Raw genomic sequence first — 22,104 nt, forward strand, 5'->3', positions numbered from 1 at the left:
TTGCTTACTTAAAATTTTATCCACTCTGGTAAGAATAGTTTCTAGTTGACATTCAAGATGATTGATATCTGATGTGAAATCAGCAATCACCTCGGATATTCTGTCCGTATTTTCCTGAATGAAACCGGTAATAGTCCTAGATGCAGAACTCCCCACCACGGAAAGATAATTAAGTTTTGGGTATTTGGATTTGAGGAACTTCGATGTATCCAATGAATCACATTGTTTCGTTTCGAATAGAAGGCCATCGTTAGTACAGAATGTTTTAGTACTAAAACACCGTTGTACATATGAACCACATGTGCCCCAATGATGGATACTGGTTCCCAATTCCGGCAAATCTAATCTATAAATATCACTTGAAGTATTATAGTGCAATGCCATTTTCGAATTATAATTCTCAAACTCTGGACAATCTATCAAGGGGTAACTCTTCCAAATTATTGTTTGGGTACCTATAGTACAAGAACCGGTATTTATATTACAAGATGACAAACCTGAATAGGGACCTAATAAAACACCTTTGATGTGATCATAATAAATTTTGGTTAGGGCCAAATGAGCATTATAAATTTTGCCTGTAGTTGTTGTTGGCCACTTATAGACATATTCTACATCATTATCTGTGGACCAAGTATTTGCTGATGTAGATTTTAATTTACCTATGTTTTCTGCTTTGAATGTATGTGCCCAATCTTGACAATATAATGCGGTTGGAGGGTCGGCCATGTAGGATTTGGATTTATCATAAATAGAGCCGAAAAAGAATTTAGTTGATTGCCATTCTGTGACAGATTTTTGACAAACATATGCCGTAATGTTAGTGTAGGCCGAGGATAATTTGTGAACCGTGGCATTGCAATAATCTACTCGAGTGATCGGTTGTTTTTTACATTTCGGTGGTTCCGGTATGGAGTACTCTGCGACAGGTCTATTAGGATTACAAAAATTCACCGATACTGTTGGGCTTGATGGGTTAAAAGCAAAAGAGGTAGAATATAGACAATACAAGAAATTAAAAATAGGTGAAATAATTTTGTCTATTCTGGTGGGATGTTTTGCCGGAACGCGTGGACGTTATTGATCCAGTTATTTTTCGTTGCCATATGTTGTCTAATTTAAAATGGGTTTTTTATCGATCTAATTTACGAATTCGGAGAATTTCGTCAATACTAATTATTAGCCTTTTTCTATGTATTTAAAAATGTTTGTCCAAATTAATAATCTTTCCCTATACATTCTCCTCGTAATAATTGCTTTTTTCAGGAAATGAATATTTTGGAGAAACTTTTCACGTCAAATACTTGTTGTAATTTAGTAATCCAAGCACTGATTGCGCCAAAAAATGAGCAATTGCTAACTGCAATAGACCATAATTCTCCAATAAAACAACTTCAAAATGACTTCAAATATTTAAAAATTCATGAGGTATTAAGATTTCTGCCGACGATATCCTAAAATCGGTAGTTTCCTGCTAATCTAACTCGACTGACCGCGAAGTGACGATATAATTCCTCATTAAGTAAATTTGCCAAATATGCACTAAGAACGTATAATAATGTATTAACTAAAGATTCATGACATATGGAATTAGGCATCAATCTGTAATCAATACGTATGTGGAATGACATATTATGAGCATAACTTTACAACGCCAAAGCATAATTACTTTGCAAAGCCATCTTCAAATTCAACAAAATATTATTGGTAGTTAAATAAATCCTAAAATGCAGTGCGTACAAATATGAGGTAGTTTCAATATGATAAAATCATCATTATCAGTATTAGCATCATCAAACAAAATTCAATAATTTGTACGGCTTTGAAATTCGAAATAAATTTATCTTAAATAAAAAAATATGATGTCGCAGATTACGTTACTGACGGAAAAGGTATGGTAATGCGTACAACTCAGAAATGAAATAATCTTTACTAATGATGAGAGACACGAACCGCAAAAGTTTTAACATAAATATTTACTTTATTCGTCGTTTTGACAAACGTAAAACGCTTGACTTTATTGTCACGTATTTCATGTCTGACAAATATGGCAATAGTTGAATGTGATCTGCGTAGTTTATCGTCCTGGAATCAGAACACGATTTAATTTAATTGATATTAAGCTTTATTTACTTCAGACATATGTTTTTGTTTGTGAAATTTTTTCATGTAGCGGGTGGCCGCCATTCTTGTATAGATTCGAACATGATATCCGGATGTTGTTCCTAATCGAACGATGAATCGAAAATTGGCCCTTTGAAAAATGTTGCAATATTCATCATGAATATGGGAACGCATCACGATGAAAAGGCAACATTGTCATGCCCCGTATTGAATGTAGCTGGTTGATCGGACATTCTCTGCTTCTTTCCAAGTGTGCAGCGATAAATCAACATCTTCAGATGATAAAATGCAAATGTGATTGTGTGCAATATGATAGGCACCACAAATACATTCATAAGAAGAACTCCTGCCACTATGCCGGGAGAGTTGACAAAATCGAGAAATCCGTATATTTGGGAGTTTATTCCGGCAAAGTGTACGATAACTGTGTTGATTGCGTAGAACAATGCGAACAAGGCACTGTAAACAAACTGTATCCAACGTGTGGGAATAGAGACTACAAAAATATCTATCAGAAGCATTATCCCTTGCACACTATGTTTATGTTGGCCGATAGGCATTCTCAGTGTTTCTGCTGGGACATCCGGTGCCAGAAGTGCCCAGTACAGAACTGTGACAAAAATAACAAAATCAATTGCTTGTACCTGAAAGAACCAAGTAACTTTGTGGAAGAATCTCAGTCCACCTAAAAAAAAACCAAAAGACGATCATAACGTTGCAAGCTGTGATTGACTAAATACTTTAATTTACAGGACTTTTTAATAACGAAAGATAGAAATAAAGAGAGAACTTTAGGACGTGCCATCGCCTGACTAATTATAAAACAATCAGACTTTAAATTTACTTCAAATTAGTACTGTTTTAAAAAATAGTACTTTCTGATGGAACACGCATATACTACAGAATAAATTCATTTAAGATTGAATAGTGATATATTACTAAGTCAGCTATACTACAAACATTTTGTATCAGTACCTGGATTTTCTGTTTTATGTGACCTGCCGGTATTTGGTGCTTCTTGATTTTCGACTTTATGGTCGTTTCGCGCAATTAGTCCATATAATGCAGTGATAAACGCGCATAAGTAATAAATGCCGGTAAAGAAAAAACTCCAATTACTTGCAGTGTAAGCAATGTCTTCTTTGGCAAACACCCAGCTTGCTATTAACCAGCCCCAGTGATAGAGCAGGGTGAAAGCACGATACAAAACAAAATATAATTTCTTCTTTGACCACTTAAAAGACGAAAATAATTCATGTTTAAAATATCCATGCATAAATTTACTTTAAAAACTTATAAATGTAATTCTTAAATAACAAAAAGTACTGTCTTCGATACCAAACGCCATTAGCAATAAATTATGCCATGGTCAGTAGTATAAGTTCAACCCAGACGCATAGGTCATAGCAACAATATATTTATATATATATATACTTGAAATAACTTACTTGAAATTCATAAAAATTGTTTTCGTTCGCGCTTTCGAATCGCAGATGCTTTGATTGAAATTCGTATCCACAGCTTGTAGCCATTTTAAAATGTAAAAAAATGCAAATTCCTTAGTTATGATTATATTTATTTTATTTGTTCTAAATATAAAATTTCTAGTTTTATTAGGTTTTAATATCGCATTGCCCTACTAGGAACTCTGTAGCATATTCTTTAATGCAAGGCAGATCCACAAGCTTGCTTATACCAAGCGTTTGATTTTCATTTTCTAACCTAACACTGTAAAATTGACATACATTCTATTATGGTGATCACCCATGTTTGTTTATGCCATATTGCATATTATGCAATACTCCTGTACACGTGATTTGTAGTTTTCTCTTCTTTATCATATAATCACCCTACTTAGTTATAACTTAGTTGCAACGCTTGGTTTTCTATTACATTTACTGAATTAAAATATTGTTGTTTTTGAATTCAAATTCATTTAAACGACTTGTCGACGAAACGCTTAATCTAAGGTTCTAAACCACATAATCTCGATGAAGCGCCCAACTTTTTCTGCCTGTTTTAAATTATCTATAATTTTATTTCGATTGTGTATTCAAAAACTCTTTTAGTCGCTCACTTCATTATGAAACTAGATTGTTTCGATGTTTTCCAAAGAAGTTAGTATTATTACCGTGACCAAATTGTGACTAGAAAGTGATTAGTCTCTACGTTCACTATGATCGGAAAATAGTATATCATGGACTCATAGCATGAAAATATAGTACATATACGCCAGAACACGTTTTACAATCTATTCCTCGAATATTACAGTAGGTATATGCAAACATGCAAGAATTTGAAGGAAAATATACGCTTGCGGTCTCCCTCAGTCTTTTTCCCTAGTATAGTCACGGTGACTTTGGTCAAACGTGAACGCAATTTCAGACATAAAAAGTATTTTACAAGCGAATCAGTTGGCTCTTATATCGGCAAAACGTCACTCGTATCCAAAACGTTTTGACAGTATACGACGTCGGACAACTTCCTGAATAAACATATTGAAATTAGTGAAATGACAGAGCATCTTGATTATGTTGATTAAATCGAGCGTAGTTAAAAAATCTAGGTATGACGCAACATTAATCAATTCTCTAATGATGTCTGCGTGCAATGCTTCAATGCCACGTCATGATCTGTATCATGATGATCATGTCGTGACTAAGACTTTTTATATCCCACTTTGTAGCTCGTTAATTATTATCGTGCAATGCATTCATGAGCTACTATTTTGAAACCTTCATGTCTAGATCGCTTTAAGATATTAAATATATATTTCAACTTTCAAGTTTATTAATACTGATCGCTGTTTTTATTCCAAATCATTTTTTAGAAAGCCGCTCATTAAGTTCGCCATATCCAGGAACTTTTTTCTTCTTGACTCAAACCAGACTAACTTTTCTAATTTGAACTACGTGACAGATATCGATCCTATATATATTTGCTACAGTTTTCGATACGTTGTTTTTTTTATTCGCAATGTGTAATAGTCAGTACCGGATTTATCATTAGGGAAGGTAGGCTGGAGCCTATGAGCCTCGTCGTGCAGTTTCGAACTATTATGTTTTTAAATCAATTTAGCATACTTGCACTCCAATCGCCTTGGATGGTTAGCTTTCGTATCACGTAATTCATTTATGACATCATAGTATATTTCTAACAAACCTTGAAAATATATTTTGACATCATAATGAATTATTATTATGTCATTGTTGCTGATGTCTCCTCCTAAGTTTTGATTTTTTCAATGTTAACTAATGAGTTCTGAGCTCTGTATCTCGAATGTCGAAGGCTTGTATAGAATACCACATTTAAATTACCCCTCATTACTCCAAATTAGGCCGCAAGGTCTTTCAAAAATTTTTATTCAACTATTTTTCAAGATAAGGCTAAGCTTGTTACCTCTGGGCATATTTTAGCTATTATTATAACAATGCAATGAAGTGTTATATATATGGCATAAAATATGTTTACTTTACGGCGCAATCGGAATATGAGAATAGCTATCCATAGATGGCGGTAAAGATAGATTACTGGAAACAAATCAATTTACTTCGGTCAGTGTTCATCTTCCAGCTCATGTATTATAAAACAGCACCGTGAGATAAGGCCCATGCTATGCCTACCAGTAAGTGCAGGAGATTTTGTCAAGAGAATTTTGTCACCATCTCATAGGAATTGAGTTGGGTTTTTAGTGGCTCGGAACGCGTCATGGAAAGTCGTATTTCTTAACTGTGCACGCCGATATTTGTTCGGTAAATGCATACTTCACTTGTTCTAATCACTAATACGTCCACGCCAAATTCAAAAAGAATATCAAATATGCTTCCAATTGGCGTCCAAATTGCGAAGTGCAAACTCTTTCCCATTAACAAAATGTTGCGTCGGTGTGTGCATTTTACAACTATTACAGTGTTTTCCGAACTTTCGAAACTTGTTCCCCCAAAATGTTTTATGACGTAATATTTGGTTGTGAACTCCCAATCATTTACAGTCAGTGTGCCGATTTTATGCCTAGAGTTTTTTTAAGAACCTTTTGTTACATATATATATATGTGAAATTCACAACCTAATAGCTGTTTTCGTGAACACAATAAATTCTTCACTATAATTCCTTATATCAGGGAATCTCAGGTCTCAGTATCTCTTAGCATTTTAGTGCTCATTCGTACATTCCCTCTGAAAACAATCACCCTAATTTCTATGTCAGTACGCCAGGGTTTGAGCAAATTTCCTTAAAAAATAGTACAATGCAACAAATAGAGTGATCGAGTACTGTTCCCGCACTTTGGTCTGTTCGCAAATTTAGCAAATTCATTGTTGGTATTCAAGAACTGAATAACCCCAGATATATGCACTAGATCGGACATATAAGATACTTATACAAAGATAAGAATCAATGTGATTCTATCTTCAATTTTTTTCCCCTTCTGTTAAAGAAATCCTATAAAAATTGATCAAACCACTTAATTTGCTACTTTTTATACTATTTACATCTATGTATTCACACACAATCTAATCTTGTATATTAGATTGAACGCATCCTGCAAATTTTAGTGGAACTTTGTCCCATCCTCCTCCTATTTCAACCAGTTTATTATGTACCAACAAAATATCTTCTGCCGTGGGCTGTGGAGTTTTTGTATAAATCCATATATATCGCTGACCTGAAACATTAAAGAATAATTGCATACACTAGGCAAATAGAAATTTCCATTTACGCCAACCTTTTTTCTTCCAAATTAGTAATTTGTCAAATAGTATTTTAGTAGAGTAGTGAATATTAAATTAATATCTGTTGTGGGTATAGGTACGAATTTGCATCTTGTAAAAAAGAATTTTCATTGAAATTACTTTTGAATAAATCGTATACTTTTAAGTTACAAAAGTTCCATTTTCACTATTGCTGCAAAAATATCAGTAAGGATTCTGAGTTTCAAGTAAAAAAATAATTCACAAATTAATCTTAATCGATTCACCCTCTTAGTTGTTACTTTAGACGAGTTAATATCAATTAAGACATCCAATCTATTTTTCACCAGCAAGGCATACTTGCATAAGACATTTAACATTTTACTATATTGTGCCTCGAATCATTTGGCTTTACTGAAAGGACTCAACTCAAGCCTAGTTATTGGACACGTAGTGGACATAACGATCGTTTCAATATTATGTTGTTGTTGTTGTTGTTGTTGTTCTTGTTCTTGTTCTTGTTCTTTGACACGTTTTTAAAAAGTCGCTTTTCTCTTCGAATACTGGACCAATTGCTTTGAAATTTTCAGTGGTTGAAGATAAAATTTTTCTCCAGAAGGCTATTACTTTTATTTATTTTAAAATTTCCTGTGGACTTCGAGAGATTCGTTTTTTGTGTTCAAAGAAGTGATCAGAATAAAAAATAGTGACACCTTGTGGCGATTGCGCGAAGGCATATCAACTGAGAAGCGATCGTAATTCTTGCTCCGCTAAGAGTTGTTTATGGGGAATCGAGATGTTTGGGGTTACCGGTACCGGTACCCGCAATGCAGCAATGCAACGGTTTGCGATAACTTCTTAGCTAGTTGACTATTACTACAGCTTCGCTTGCTGACCATATATTTGTTGACTGCGGTATTTACTGTTATCAGTTGGTATTTCAAATTATTTCTCAATAAACTCGAAAGGTTTTTGAGGTTAAGTTAAACTACCGGTAGCTATGACAGTCCCTGTGGCCTGTACGGCACGTACCGGTACCGTTTACAGGTTTACGTACCGTCTTACCGGTACCGTAGTCCGTTACGGTACCGGTACGTAGAGTGTGTGCCTGCATTGAAATTAAGTTTTTGTAATGAGCCAGCATGTCTGCACAGCTGCTATGCCTTCCTAATTTTTCGCTGTTTCGTTACATTTTTTTGGAAACAACAGTTGCATAAATAGGTATGGTACCGTATGCAGAGGAAGAAACTTCACAAAAATTTCAACATGTGCAGCAGGTTAGTCGTTAGTGTACATAAATCAGTAAATACAGAAATATGCAGAGGAAAAGTCTTTACAAAAAGGATGAGATTTACATAATTATCCCGATGGAGAGGAAAGCCTATAGAACGGCTTAACCATATTGCGAACCACAGCCTCTTGTCTGGTTACCGGTAAGGTACCATTCCAAGTCTGGTATGGCTGTATGGGATTAGTTAGTTATTTGTTTTCGGAAGCATGGATTTGATTAGTTTAAGTGGCCAGCATATCAAATGTCTAATAGTGAAATATTAGTCGTTAGTGTACATAAATCAGTAAATACAGAAATATGCAGAGGAAAAGTCTTTACAAAAAGGATGAGATTTACATAATTATCCCGATGGAGAGGAAAGCCTATAGAACGGCTTAACCATATTGCGAACCACAGCCTCTTGTCTGGTTACCGGTAAGGTACCATTCCAAGTCTGGTATGGCTGTATGGGATTAGTTAGTTATTTGTTTTCGGAAGCATGGATTTGATTAGTTTAAGTGGCCAGCATATCAAATGTCTAATAGTGAAATATATTTCATATTTTCGCTATTTTATCTTTTCCCTTCTTTCTTACAGTTTTGCTGGAAACAACAGATAGGCTAAGGAGAAAGCATTACAACTTCACCAATAATTTTCAACGAGATACACAGGTAAGTAAGTCTTAGTGACGCAGCATATCAGGTTCATTCCATTTACATGTTTACTACTACCATACCTGCATCTACACATAAACTTATTCTATTTCACTTATATGCCTGCAAATATGCCCTGTTCATGCTCATCTTTTTGCTTTTTTGTTACAGTTCTGCTGTAAACAACATAAATATGCCAAGAAAGAAGCATTATAACCTTTCCAATAGTGTTCAACATGTTCTGAAATATGGTGGCCGAGGTCTTACCAATACAAAGAATATTTGCTGGGTTAACAGTGTGTTACAAATATTGGTTCGGCTTCCACTTCATGTACAACATGATTTTCGCTTGTGCTCAATAACACAAGTATGTAATTTCTGCAAGCTGATATCTCTAAGACGCAGAATGCTATATTCACCAGCTAAAGCAACAAGACGTATTTCAGCATATGAATTTTCTCTGTTTGTTCACGATTTCCATGCTAGGCCATTTGAAATGTTTGATGCTGCTGAATTTCTAAGCATGATTTTATCTAAGATTACAGATGACCAAATTAGGTACCATAATGAAGTTGCTAATACCCTCCGTTCTATGTGCCTTTTCTCAGCATCCATTTTTGAACGGTGTTGCTGTGGTGAATATTCTCGTATCCTCAGTGCAATGACATTTAACATTTTCAATTTCAATCAGGGAGAAAATTTCAAAGACATTTTAAAGCATCAAGAAGAAATATGTCACAAATGCAATTCTCTTAAATGTGTTAATTATTCATATAGAACATTGCCTTCTGTTTTATTTATTGCAATTTGCAGAGTTGATCATGAGCATAAAAAAAATGTTAATACGCTGCGGTATTTTTCTAATCTCGAATTAGGAGGAAACAAATATAAACTTCTTGGTGTTGTATCTCACGAAGGATCGACTATTCAGTCTGGTCATTATGTTTCATACTGTTTATCTGGAAATGAGTTCTTCAAATACTGTGATTCGGTTGTAACCTGGTCTGGCACAGAAAATGTAGAATGTCGGCCAGATGCATGTACACTGTGTTTTGTGAAAACTGATGTGCTATTGGATCCATTGATTTATGATACACCTCCAACATCACAAATTCATGATTACTTGGTATCAAACACATACTCCCTTTCAGACTGTTCATTTGCTGCTTCGCAACAGTGCCTTTCTGGAGAGTATGCCGAAAATGTGGCAAGCAACTCAAATCAAGGGAAAGATTTCAAGATGTTTGATGCTCCTGAAAAGTCACTGACAGACGTTTCCTCAGACCATTCCTTTGACTCTTCTCTGCTACCTGCTGATGAGAATAGTGGATGTGCGACAAACAATTCAGACAACAATATAACGACTGTAGAAATTTTATTTCAAACATGTAACACTATGAAAAGACATCGACGTCAACACAATATTCAAAAAGCTGGAACAATTAAAACAAAAAAGGCATTGTATTATCAGAAAAATGCTGGAACTATTAGAAAAAAGCAAGCAATCTATGATGCTAATAATGCTGGGACCATTAGAAAAAAACGAGCGTTGTATAATGTGGTCAATGCTGGTGCCATTAGAAAAAAGCAAGCAATCTATGATGCTAATAATGCTGGGACCATTAAAAAAAAACAAGCATTGTATAATGTGGTCAATGCTGGTGCCATTAGAAAAAAGCAAGCAATCTATGATGCTAATAATGCTGGGACCATTAAAAAAAAACAAGCGTTGTATAATGTGGTCAATGCTGGTGCCATTAGAAAAAAGCAAGCAATCTATGATGCTAATAATGCTGGGACCATTAAAAAAAAACAAGCATTGTATAATGTGGTCAATGCTGGTGCCATTAGAAAAAAGCAAGCAATCTATGATGCTAATAATGCTGGGACCATTAAAAAAAAACAAGCGTTGTATAATATGATCAATGCTGGGACTATTAGAAAAAAACAAGCGCTGTATAATATGATTAATGCTGGGACTATTAGAAAAAAACAAGCGCTGTATAATATGATTAATGCTGGGACAATTAGAAAAAAACAAGCGCTGTATAATATGTTTAATGCTGGGACTATTAGAAAAAAACAAGCGCTGTATAATATGTTTAATGCTGGGACTATTAGAAAAAAACAAGCATTGTACAATGACATTAATGTTGCTACAATCAGACAAAAACAAACGAAATATAATCACAAGAATGCTCTCAAAATTAGGAAAAAAAGAATAGAATATTATCGTCAAAAGAAATGGCCACAGAAACAGATGTTTTACAATTTTGCCAAGCTTGATAACCTATGTTTCATCCAGGAGAAGTATCGCTATGTGAACGCAAGAAATCTCAACCTACATAGACAAACACTTTGTTCATTACCTTACACAAACTTGGAATTTAGGAGAAGGGTATTGTACACCCACAAACATTTAAAACTAATTCATCTCAAACAAAGAAAGTTTACTTCTGACTTCAATTCTAGACAAAAACAGTATCAACTTGCTAAAGTCGTTAATAAATCCTATTTGGCAGCTTTTCAGCATGCCCGTCAAGCATTGCTACAAGGACCAGTATACGTTTGTGTTTGTTGTGCACGGCTACTTTTCAAAAAGGCTGTAAAACAAGTTAATATGGTCCGCTTCAAGAACCTTGAAAAAGTGGACCAATGTCTTTCCAGCATGGAATCCTTTGATGGAGTTGAATGGATATGTTCATATTGTGTAACATATTTAAACAAGGGCAAAATGCCGCCAATGGCTATTGCTAATTCATTGTCTCTAGATGCCATACCCGACGAGTTATCTTGTTTGTCAACAATTGATGAGCATTTGCTGAAATTGCAAATTCCTTTTGCAAAAATAGGAAACCTTGTGAGGGGACAAAAAAGGATTAAAGGTCCTGTAATTAATGTGCCTTCAGAGGTTCAAAAAACAGTGTCGGTACTTCCCAGATGTGTCAATGACAATCATTTTCACCCGATTCAGTTGAAAAGAAGGTTAAAATACACTGGATATTATAAGTTCCGCATGTCCAATATATACAATGTTTTAAAGGGTCTTACATGGCTCAAAGTACACAATGATCTCTATAGAAAAATTGAGCTTAATGGTAACATTAACGTTCATGAAATAGACCCTTTTGCACACAATGATAATATTGATTCTCCTGGTTCTGAAATCGGAGAAATGAATGAAAATTATATTCGGGGTTCCAATCCTGTTCCAATTGGAAATAGATTGCTAAACAATTCTGCTGAAGACCCAGTGGATGTATGCAAATCAGAATCACCAGTTACATCAGGTGATGAAATGGAGGTGCAAGGTGGGTGTGTCTTAGACAGTTGCATGCAACCTGTGAATGGGCCTTTGGCTGCTGCGGACACAGTCATCCACAGAATGGCGGATTCTTTACACAGCACTATTATAATTGCACCTGCCGAGGCGAATGCGCCTACAAATTTTTTTGATCCCATAAGTAAGACACAAGAAGAAGAGAGCTTTCCGAAGTTTTTTCCTTTCGGGTGTGGAGGTTATCACTCAGCAAGAGAGATGCCATGCTCTTTCACGACCTATATAAATTGCAGATTAAGAAATGTGGATGGAAGGTTTCGGGATTTGACCTACCTTTTTTGGTGCCAATATGTGAAAGAAATTCTTCAGATTCGTGGGGTACAATCTGTTTATTTGCGGCAGATGCTCACCAGAGGTGTTAATACAAAACAGCATATTCATGAAAAAGGTGGTTTGGAAAACCTTATTAATTCCGATGCTGCATTCAATGCATACAAAACTATCAGAGGTACTCCTGCATATTGGCAGAACAAGAAAAAGGATGTTTTTGCAATGGTCAGACAATTAGGGAAACCTCATATATTTTTCACTCTTAGTGCAGCCGAAACAAGGTGGTCAGAGCTTTGGCAAATATTACATCGTGCAAAGTTCAAAAAAGATCTGTCTGAAGAATCTGCCCTCGGTTTATCATATACGGAAAAAATGAAACTCATACAAGATGATCCAGTTACCACAGCTTTGTATTTTCATCATCGTGTTACAGAGGTCCTCAAGTTTGTCAAATCGCCATGTAAACCATTGCTTTGCGCAGTTAAAGACCATTTTTATCGAGTTGAATTTCAGGCAAGAGGCTCGCCACATGTCCATGGCTTAATATGGTTAGACATCGGCAATAATGATAATGATACCATTGTCCAATACACAGAGAAGATTATCAGTTGCTCTATTCCTGATGCACAAAATGATCCTGAACTATACAAGCTCGTCACTGCACTACAAGTACATCATCACACATCTACCTGTTTGAAAGGCAATAATGCCGGTACTTGTAGATTTTTCTATCCAAGATTACCTTTGCCACAAACAATGCTTTTATCAGGCATACCCGATTCCACCTCCGATGCAGATATCAGAAAATTCAAAAGAATTAGGAATAAGCTCCAGGAAAAGCTGTGTGACCTACTACAAAATTCTAATGATACTGAAGTTTCATTTATAGATTTTTTAAAATTATGTGACGTTGACGAAGAAACGTATATAAATGCCATAAAAACATCTATTAAAGGCGAAGCAGCAATTTTTTTAGGTAGAAAGACATCAGAGGCTTTTGTTAATAATTATAATCCGAATATTCTCAGGCTACATCAAGCTAACATGGATATTCAATTTATTGTTGATGAGTATGCTTGTGCTAATTACGTATTATCTTATATAAATAAGAATGAAAGTGGTATGTCAAAACTACTGAACGAACTGAATGAAGAAGCCAAAACTTCCGGAAGCACAATGAAGGAGCGTTTGCGATCTTTAGGCAATTGTTGGACACATCACAGAGAGGTGTCAGCACAAGAAGCTGCGTATCGCGCTCTGAGCATCCCTTTGGCAGCTTCATCAAGGATAACTAAATTCATTCCCACGTCTCCGATGCAGAAAAGGTATGCTTGTTTAAAGCAAAACTGGTCTGAACTTCCTGAAACTGAAAATGTATTGAAAAATGGTGTCATTGAATACTACATATGTCGGCCAATTGAATTGGAAAATACCTCGCTTGCAGAATTTGTTGCCAATTATGATATTATGCCTGGTACAATATCTGGTGACATCACAGAAACAGAAGAAGGGGAAAATTTTAACCACAATTCAAACAATCGTGCTGAACAACGTTCAAATATTTTGCAGATGAAAGAAAACATGGGATGCCTCAGAAAACGTAGGAAGGAAGCAGTTTTGAAGTACTTTCGCCATTACAAGACTGCTGCTGAAGAATCCTTTGCACTATGTATCCTTTTTGTTCCTTGGCGAAATGAGTCTGTTGATTTGGGCAATACCAACATGCTTTGTGACAAGAGAAAAACGACCATTTTGCAGCAGTTGCGTCATTTCGAAAAAAATGCTTCGTTCGAACATCTCGTGAATAACATTTTGAATGAACTACCGGAGGATCAACTTGAGGAACATTTTGAATATGAAGAGACAACAGATGAGAAAGATATCAACAATCACATATCAACTCGACTGATGTCTGCACCTCGGATTCTTCATGCAAAGGAAGACATTTTGATTTCTTTGCGTAAATTAAATATTTTACAAAGAGAGTTTTTCGATGATGTTCTTGCACATTTAAAAACTCCGGAAAATGAGAGAAAATCGAAGTATGTTTTTCTTTCTGGTGGCGCAGGGACAGGAAAATCATTCGCTCTTCAAGTGCTTACACAGGCTATCGATTATACTCTTATGCAGAGGGCAGATGTGGATCCGGAAGAAATCAGGTGGCTTGTGGTTGCACCTACTGGTTGTGCAGCTTTTAATGTTAACGGCTCAACTATACATTCGGCCTTTGGCATCCCAATGTTAGGAAGTACCAGGTCATATTGCAAACTTTCAAATGATAAATTGAACAGCTATATGCGAAAATATTTCTATTTACAAGTCTTGTTCATCGACGAAATTAGCATGGTTGGTGCTACATTGTTCTCATGGATTGACCAGCGACTGCGAGAAATAAAAAAAAGTAATATTTCGTTTGGGAATGTTTCAGTTATAGTTATAGGTGACTTATTCCAACTTCCACCTGTAATGGATTCATGGATTTTCTGTACTCCAACTATTCATGGAGAAGCAGGTTGCTTGTCTACTAGTATATGGTCGAAATTTTCCCTGATCGAATTGACGGATATATTAAGGCAAAAAAATGATCTTGAATTTTGCCAGATTTGCAACAGAGTGAGAGAAGGAAAGCAAACTCAAAATGACATTGACTTCTTTAACAAGAAACTTCACACAGTATGTCAACAGGAAGATACTATTTGTACACTGCTTTTTAAAGAAAATGCATTTGTCGATCAGTATAATGCCCAAAAATTAGCATCACTTGATAGTGAAGTTGTAGAGTTTTTTTCAGTTGATGTTTCAGCAGATACTATGGAGAAGTGTGACATACCTGCTTCCTTGCCTCTTTCTAGAACAGCAGGTCTTTCCAGAAGTCTTCAACTAAAGGTTGGTTGTCCAGTTATGGTCACATGCAATGTTGATACCAAATGTGGTCTTACAAACGGAGTACGGGGAGTCGTGCAACATTTAGAAAATACTAACAGTATGGTCGTGTGGGTAAAATTTGATGATCCAGCTATCGGAAATACTATTCGAAATAAAACCCGTTTGCAGAGGCCAGACAACTTCTCTGTGCCTATTGTGCATTTGAAATGCAATTTTTTATACAAGAAAAAAACTGTAAGTCGTCGACAAATACCATTACGTTTGTGTTTTGCTTTGACAGTTCATAAAGCGCAGGGGCAGACACTTGATGGGGCAATCATATCGATGGATGGTAAGAGACGCACAGTTGAAAATGGTCTTTTTTATGTTGCGATAACCAGAATAAGATCAAGCAATCATTTGCACTTAAAGAATTTCAACGAAAGTTACATCAGAATCAGTGCACAAGTGTCACAAGAAATGAAAAGACTTCGGAGCAAACTATATGATTATTGTGAAACACCATTACGAATAAAGACACACAGAAAAGAAATTTCAATTTCATACTTGAATATCTCATCTCTTAGAAAACACATTAATGATTTGAAATCTGACTTCAATTTATTAGATTCAACAGTTCTATGCATTGCAGAAACCTGGCTTAGGCCATCGGATTCTGGTCCAAATTACTACTTGGAAAATTTCAACATTTTAGAAAGATTTGATGGACTTATTCAGACAAATGGAAAAGGATTGCTTCTTTATTCAAAAAGTAATATCAGATATTCAATATACAACTCTGGAAATGACGAAATTCAGTGGATCATGGCAATATAGATGATCTAATTTGCTGTTTCGTATATTTCCCACCAGGAACTGCTTTGTATATGATGTCTGATTTGTTCTTATCATGGTTCAGTTCTCAAACAGTACCGGATTTAATCATTGGTGATTTCAACAAGTCAACTGCAGAAATGGAAGTGTTATCATCAAAATACTCCTTGCTGTGTTTGACAGAAAGCAAGACTACTAGAGGTTCAAGGGATATCGATCACATTTTCTGGAGGAAATCTGATCACATGTCGGTATCTGCACAAGTTTACAATGTGTTCTACTCTGATCATGATGCAGTTTCAGTACGTGTGGAAAAAAGGGAAAACTCAATGCTTCTTTGCAATGTGGAACTACCAACAGGTAAGGATAATATGATTTCTGATACAGAAGTATTTCAAATGTGTTTTTTTCATATTGTTGAGGAAATTAAAATGACACTGTTGCAATGAGAAATATACTTTTGTCATCTCCCACATAAAACCCAACCTTTATATGTGACAATCTCATCTAATAAATGTAAAGTATTATTTGGCAGTGAGAAATTTTATTTTTATTTTTTTTCATCAAAATCCAACTATACCCCAGTTTGTCTTATGTACTGTGTACATTTTTTATGATGCTGTAATCTGTTTAGTTTTATCAAATATAATTTATTATTATTCACTTCATTTTAAAATCAATACATTGTTATTTGCAGATGTGATAATTTGATAGCTGCTGAGCGTGAAACCATTCCTACAATTGTGAGCTGATGTGAAGAACCCCACCACCAAACATTTAAGCTTGAAATTCTTACTAGAGTTAGCTCGTCAAGTGCAATATTTTTCATGTTATATGTGTAAGAGCTATTATTGACATATTCTAATAAGTGGGAGTGGAGAATGTACTAGCATTGTCAATGTCTGATATTTTTCATGGTTTGAATACAATGTCTTCAGTCTCATATTAAACTTTGAGTTATAACACCAATGGTCCTCACCAATGAACAACTTCGTAAAACATGCTGTTTTCGTGAGTCTGGTTTTGAATGATTGAGTTCATTTAAATTTATAGTGTAACATTAAAAACTGGCTGATGTAAGTATCGCTGGATTTATTTCAAAGACACTTATGACAGATGAATTTTTCTGTGGGTAATCTGATCATATGTCAGCATCTGCACAAGTTTATAATGTCCTCCACTATTTTAATGAGTCAATGACGTAGGTATGTGCCAAATCATATCAAGTTTATTTACATGTTTACTCTTACTGCATTTGCAGTCAATGTTTATGCTCATTTTTTAGCCTTTTTTCATTACAGTTCTGCGGTAAACAACATCAATATGCTAATAAAGAAGCATTACAATCTTTCCAATAGTGTTCAACATGTTATGAAATATGGTGGTCGCGGTTTCATCAATGCAAAAAATATTTGCCGGTTTAACAGCGTGATGCAATTATTGCAAATAGTTTTCGTGTCCATATATTTGAGCATTGCTCTCTTGTCTTGAATATCCTCAAATACTTGTAAACTTACCGTCTTTTCCACATTGGAGCCACATTACGTAATTCTCGTAATTTGACACGTGATCTACTTCAATACGATACCAGCGATCAATCTCTGAAAAATATATTTTTGGACACTGTAGTGGACCTATGGATCGTTTCAATATTATGTTGTTGTTCTTTGACACTTTTTGGACACCTAGTGAAAAATCTAAAAAGTCGCTTTTCTCTTTGATTACTGGACCAATTGCCTTAAATTTCTTAGTGGTTAAAGATGATTTTTTTCTCCAGAAGGCTATTACTTTTATTTATTTCAAATATTTCTGTTAGCTCTGTGAAATTTGTTTTTGTTTGCTATGACACCGAACGTTCTGCGGACGCCTATGCTGGCACTCCTCTTCATGTTCTTTTGATCACGTGCCATCGAACGTCGTTGGTTTGTAACTGAATCCTTGCTTCGCTAAGATTTGAGGAATGGTGAATAGAGAATAGGGCCGTACGTGGTGTTATATTGCAGTAGTGACTCGGATAGTTGGTATTACTACAGTTGTGAGTCGGACCATCTTGCAATTTCAATTCACGCTGTCACAAGACAGGAACTGCTGAAGATAGGGCAGTTCCGGTACCGTAACACAGCGCAGTGACACTGAACTAACTCGTATCTGTCTGGTAAAAGCGGGGCTTGTATTTTAAATTTTGTTCCAATAATGAAGAAGGGAATGAAACGGATTACTTAGTATTTCAATTCATGTTGCAATTGAATGGAGAAGAATAGATCATTGCCTGGTGAGTAGTCTGTGTAGTCGAATTATCCATCAGCCCTAAACGTTTATGACAGTCACTGTACCGAAATTTGTACCCCGATTCAGGTGGTTTTAAGTTGACGCATGTTATTTAGTAACGTTTTATGTGAAATGTTCGACTGTGGTTCGGTACCTGATCCGGTAATACGGTACATAATTGACTCATATTACGAGATATTTCAATTGATGTTTTAATATAATCGAGAATAATGGATCATTGTCACAGGATCTAAAATATCTACGACAGTCCCTGTACCGTCACAGTACCCCGATACAGGTACTGGTAAATCACCGCATATGATTTTTTGGGGAATTGTTCTGCGTGTCCATATATTTGAGCATTACTCTCTTGTTATTGATATTTTACTATAATTCAGTAATACCATGAATCGATTCAATTATGTGTCATATTTCTATGACTATATGGTTTGATAGAGTGCTCCAAACTACTATTCCTCTCTCTATGCTTAATTGTAAGTGCAGTGATTCTCTAACTTTTATGGTACACCCTTCCGAACACTCTTAACACTTGCGGTCACCTGCTCTTGATTTGCGTTTAATGGTCGGTCAGTTTGTTCGCCACGTTTAAGAATGGAAAACTCAACAAACAAAAAAAAAGGAGAAATGCATTAAATTCAAAGAATTAAAAAAAACCACAGTTGATTTACTTTAAATCATTGTAGTTATCGTGGATGGTACTTGCGACGATATTTACCTGTGATCCTCAGAGAATTGCTCTGTGGCCCCGAGGGCCCAGTTTGACAAATCCCGTGTTAGAGGGATTCGTATGCGATTAATGTAATGATAGTGTAGCTAGAATTAACATCACACTTTCACAAACATTTGTTATGTAACGATTTGTCTAACCAGAGTCAGACTTCCTCAGACAATCAGTTCACAATAATCATTTAGTTTAAATCTAAGACGAAATGTTACAAGACAAAATATTTGAAAGCGTGATGCAAGAAATTTGAACCATTCAGCATTTAAAAAAAATAATTACATTAGTTTTACAACTACTTTTTTACCTTTAAACGCGTCTTTTTTTTGTCCCATCTTTTTTGCAGCATCAAGCCATAAAAACTCTGAATACATACATATATAAGTTAATTTGACATGATTAATTTGACAAAATATGGTATATATATATAAAAAAAAAGTCAGAAATACCTTATTTCGGGTCCAGGTTGTCAATGGAGTTTCCTCTTGTATACCAATGTACTGGTACGAAATCATATTTTTTAAATCCTCTTTGAAACGAAATAATAGTAAAATATTAGCAGTATATAATTTTAATGAATTGCTGAGAGTGAATCTGAATGAAAAATCGAATTCGCAAAGTTTTATTGAAAACTTTCAACTAATTCACGAGTACAGATGCTTAAAAATTAAAATGCCTTGGCAGATTATGATTTATGATTGGAAAATTAATTAATCCAATACGTTTCTTTTTACATTTGAGAAGTAGACTTACTCTGGGGTAGTATAACTGTGCTTGAATTCGACGTCAACACCCTTGGAGGTTTCTTTGGCATTTATGAACGACCAGCAAGGAGCCTCTCTCACGAATACATCGCCAACATTCAACACCTGGTACCATTCATCAGGGAACTGTCAAAGAAACTTTACAATTTTATTCAACTTCAATTAGTTAATTACGAATTTACATTTTTGAATTTATTCTCTCCTAAAATACAATTGGTTGCTTCTAGGGCTGCAGTATGAACGATGCAGTGGTTTACAGGAAATTCGCTAGATGGCGCAGTTTCTACAGCAAAACCTTTCAGAACTCTATTACTGTACCTTTCTCGGATTGACTGTGACACACCTTACTATTAAAATTCATACGATATTTGGGTGCATTTCTCTCGATGGGAATAAGGCTAAGACACGCTGCTCTGGCACACAATCACATCGAAATTTTTGACTAAGGGATCAATAGGTAATAGGGGCAAAGGTATCTCAGACTGTTTTACTACATATAATTTCAAAACTACGGGTATTGGTTGTATCAGGTATAACCTTGTACAAAGTTCGTTTGAGTGAAAGCAAGACGACGAAATAATATAGATAAGAGGAAACACTGCAAACTGGACTTCTTCTGCTTGTACAGTGGCGTATATAAGTTGTAAATTCTTGCTTCACTAAATATCTCGTTATTAAACATATAGTTACGCTCTTACGAAATTACCATGTTCCAATCTGTATCTTCTAGTTTGGGTAGTGAGCATTCATTGTTTGTTTCATGATTTCCATTTACTATCAGGGTGACACAAAGAAGACACGCAAGATATGAGAGCTGCATTTTTTGACGTTAGTATTTTATATACTTTCTAACACTGTAAACAGGGTTAGTTATAGGGTCGTTAGTGAGAACTACAGGTACAACACATATAAATCTCAATTACTATGCTCAGGCGCGACTGCATCGCTATTTTTAAGTTGTTACAAAGCTTCTTATAATGGCGATCCATTCTCAAACTTTTCTAGGGCATTTCGCGCATATTAAAACTTGCAGAAAATCATATAAATGTTTATTTCTTGTTGAAAAGTGTTAGATTTTTTTTTACCGCAGTAGAACTAATTAGTTGCTCAGTCCTTTCCAAATCAAGACAAATACATTCCTTTAAAAAACTTAGATCCACGTATCCACGACTATGCACAAACCTATCTATACTCAGCTACAAATTAATTACAAAACTGCTTCCAATGCCTCATAATTTGCAAGACTTGAGTATTTGTTGACTTTCCATCGATATCATGACAGTATCAGGAAATAACAAAACGTTACGGAAATGTGCAAAGTTGCGTTATCTGTGATCAATCAATCAACTGAATGGCTTATGTATTCATAATGTGCCTCGTTTTGTGATGCAGATATAAATTATTGTTGAATGGTAACTTTAGGCTGGCTGAATAAATTAACGATGCAATGCACTGAAACATGTATATCGATGTATTCACGTACAATCCAATTTAGAAAAGATCACCATATATTATTGCATTTGGCAAACTGTAGCTGTATTATTATCCCATCCTGCACTAATTGTAATGTACTAAAAGAATATCTTCTGCAGTGGCCTGTGCCTTTGGTATACACCCGTATGTACCGCTGAGCTGAAACATTAGCGAATAATTCAATACATTGCGTAAATAGAAATTTTCATCTACTCCAACTTTTCATCTTGTAATGTAGTAAGATAGTCAAATAGTAGCTCAGTACAGTAAGTAGCAAATGCTAAAGTATAAATGTGCACTTTTGAATTACGATGTAGCATTTCACTGACATTTTGAAATTTCCAAATTATTGCATGCGTAGTCTAATCATACGACATTGCGCATATATCTATATATGTCATTGACTATGTATGTACATCACTCGAATATTTTTAGATAAATATTAAGTTGGCTGTACATAGCATTGAATTTCTTATGTTTATGAGTTGGTTGTATTAAATATGACGTTAACAATCTTATACATTCATACAATACATTCATACAAATCATATACATATAGAGCCAAGGTATATATATACATAAAGAGTCAACCAAATATGCATATACAGCAAATGTCATATGTACATACAGCCAGTGCCGTATGCGTACGCAGCCAATGTCATATTCATATACAGCCAAGTCCACATTCATGCCTTATATGCATATCTTATTATATCACTGTATATAGTATATACAAAATATATTGACTGTATATCGTCACGCTAATAACCGAATTGCGTAAGTCATTTTTGGCGATTTTGAGTTTTTTATAA

The 22,104-nt window shown here is 35.2% G+C and overlaps 3 protein-coding genes across 6 annotated transcripts; 1 reads left to right on the top strand and 2 right to left on the bottom strand.

Annotated features, from left to right (window-relative positions):
* Positions 1-1,538: 1,538 nt before the first annotated feature.
* LOC144419880 (protein rolling stone-like) lies at positions 1,539-4,619 on the bottom strand. Its single transcript, XM_078110037.1, has 3 exons — positions 3,573-4,619; positions 3,100-3,358; positions 1,539-2,809 (listed from the first exon to the last, which is right to left on the bottom strand). Exons 1-3 carry the CDS (start codon positions 3,654-3,656, stop codon positions 2,298-2,300), a joined length of 855 nt encoding a protein of 284 aa, XP_077966163.1. The 5' UTR covers positions 3,657-4,619; the 3' UTR covers positions 1,539-2,297.
* A 1,022-nt stretch (positions 4,620-5,641) lies between these two features.
* LOC144419170 (uncharacterized) lies at positions 5,642-20,974 on the bottom strand. 4 transcript variants are annotated; one of them, XM_078109805.1, is made up of 6 exons: positions 20,526-20,974; positions 19,809-19,945; positions 19,505-19,584; positions 19,363-19,419; positions 17,563-17,646; positions 5,642-6,788 (listed from the first exon to the last, which is right to left on the bottom strand). In XM_078109805.1, the coding sequence occupies exons 4-6, from the start codon at positions 19,388-19,390 to the stop codon at positions 6,637-6,639; spliced, it is 264 nt and encodes an 87-aa protein (XP_077965931.1). In that variant the 5' UTR covers positions 19,391-19,419; positions 19,505-19,584; positions 19,809-19,945; positions 20,526-20,974; the 3' UTR covers positions 5,642-6,636. The 4 variants fall into 3 exon arrangements, 2 of the variants coding, with proteins under 2 accessions (XP_077965931.1, XP_077965932.1); XR_013473910.1 differs by having other exon boundaries at positions 20,518-20,974; XM_078109806.1 differs by lacking the exon at positions 20,526-20,974 and having other exon boundaries at positions 19,809-20,465.
* Positions 7,933-17,528, top strand: LOC144419817 (uncharacterized). The gene is made up of 4 exons (XM_078109872.1): positions 7,933-8,090; positions 16,085-16,405; positions 16,743-17,250; positions 17,347-17,528. The coding sequence occupies exons 2-3, from the start codon at positions 16,099-16,101 to the stop codon at positions 16,754-16,756; spliced, it is 321 nt and encodes a 106-aa protein (XP_077965998.1). The 5' UTR covers positions 7,933-8,090; positions 16,085-16,098; the 3' UTR covers positions 16,757-17,250; positions 17,347-17,528.
* Positions 20,975-22,104: the final 1,130 nt, after the last annotated feature.

The sequence above is a fragment of the Styela clava genome, chromosome 2 (assembly GCF_964204865.1).
Source record: "Styela clava chromosome 2, kaStyClav1.hap1.2, whole genome shotgun sequence".
NCBI lineage: Eukaryota > Metazoa > Chordata > Ascidiacea > Stolidobranchia > Styelidae > Styela > Styela clava.

Coding starts and splice junctions, on each gene's coding strand:
- LOC144419880 (XM_078110037.1), bottom strand. CDS start 3,656: ATGGCTACAAGCTGTGGATACGAATTTCAATCAAAGCATCTGCGATTC. Junction 3,359..3,572: donor ACAATTTTTATGAATTTCAA/GTAAGTTATTTC, acceptor TCGTCTTTTAAG/TGGTCAAAGAAGAAATTATA. Junction 2,810..3,099: donor ACATAAAACAGAAAATCCAG/GTACTGATACAA, acceptor GTTTTTTTTTAG/GTGGACTGAGATTCTTCCAC.
- LOC144419170 (XM_078109805.1), bottom strand. CDS start 19,390: ATGGGACAAAAAAAAGACGCGTTTAAAG. Junction 17,647..19,362: donor AAAAAAAGACGCGTTTAAAG/GTAAAAAAGTAG, acceptor TATATTTTTCAG/AGATTGATCGCTGGTATCGT. Junction 6,789..17,562: donor GCTCCAATGTGGAAAAGACG/GTAAGTTTACAA, acceptor TTAATGTTTCAG/GTCAGCGATATATATGGATT.
- LOC144419817 (XM_078109872.1), top strand. CDS start 16,099: ATGATGTCTGATTTGTTCTTATCATGGTTCAGTTCTCAAACAGTACCG.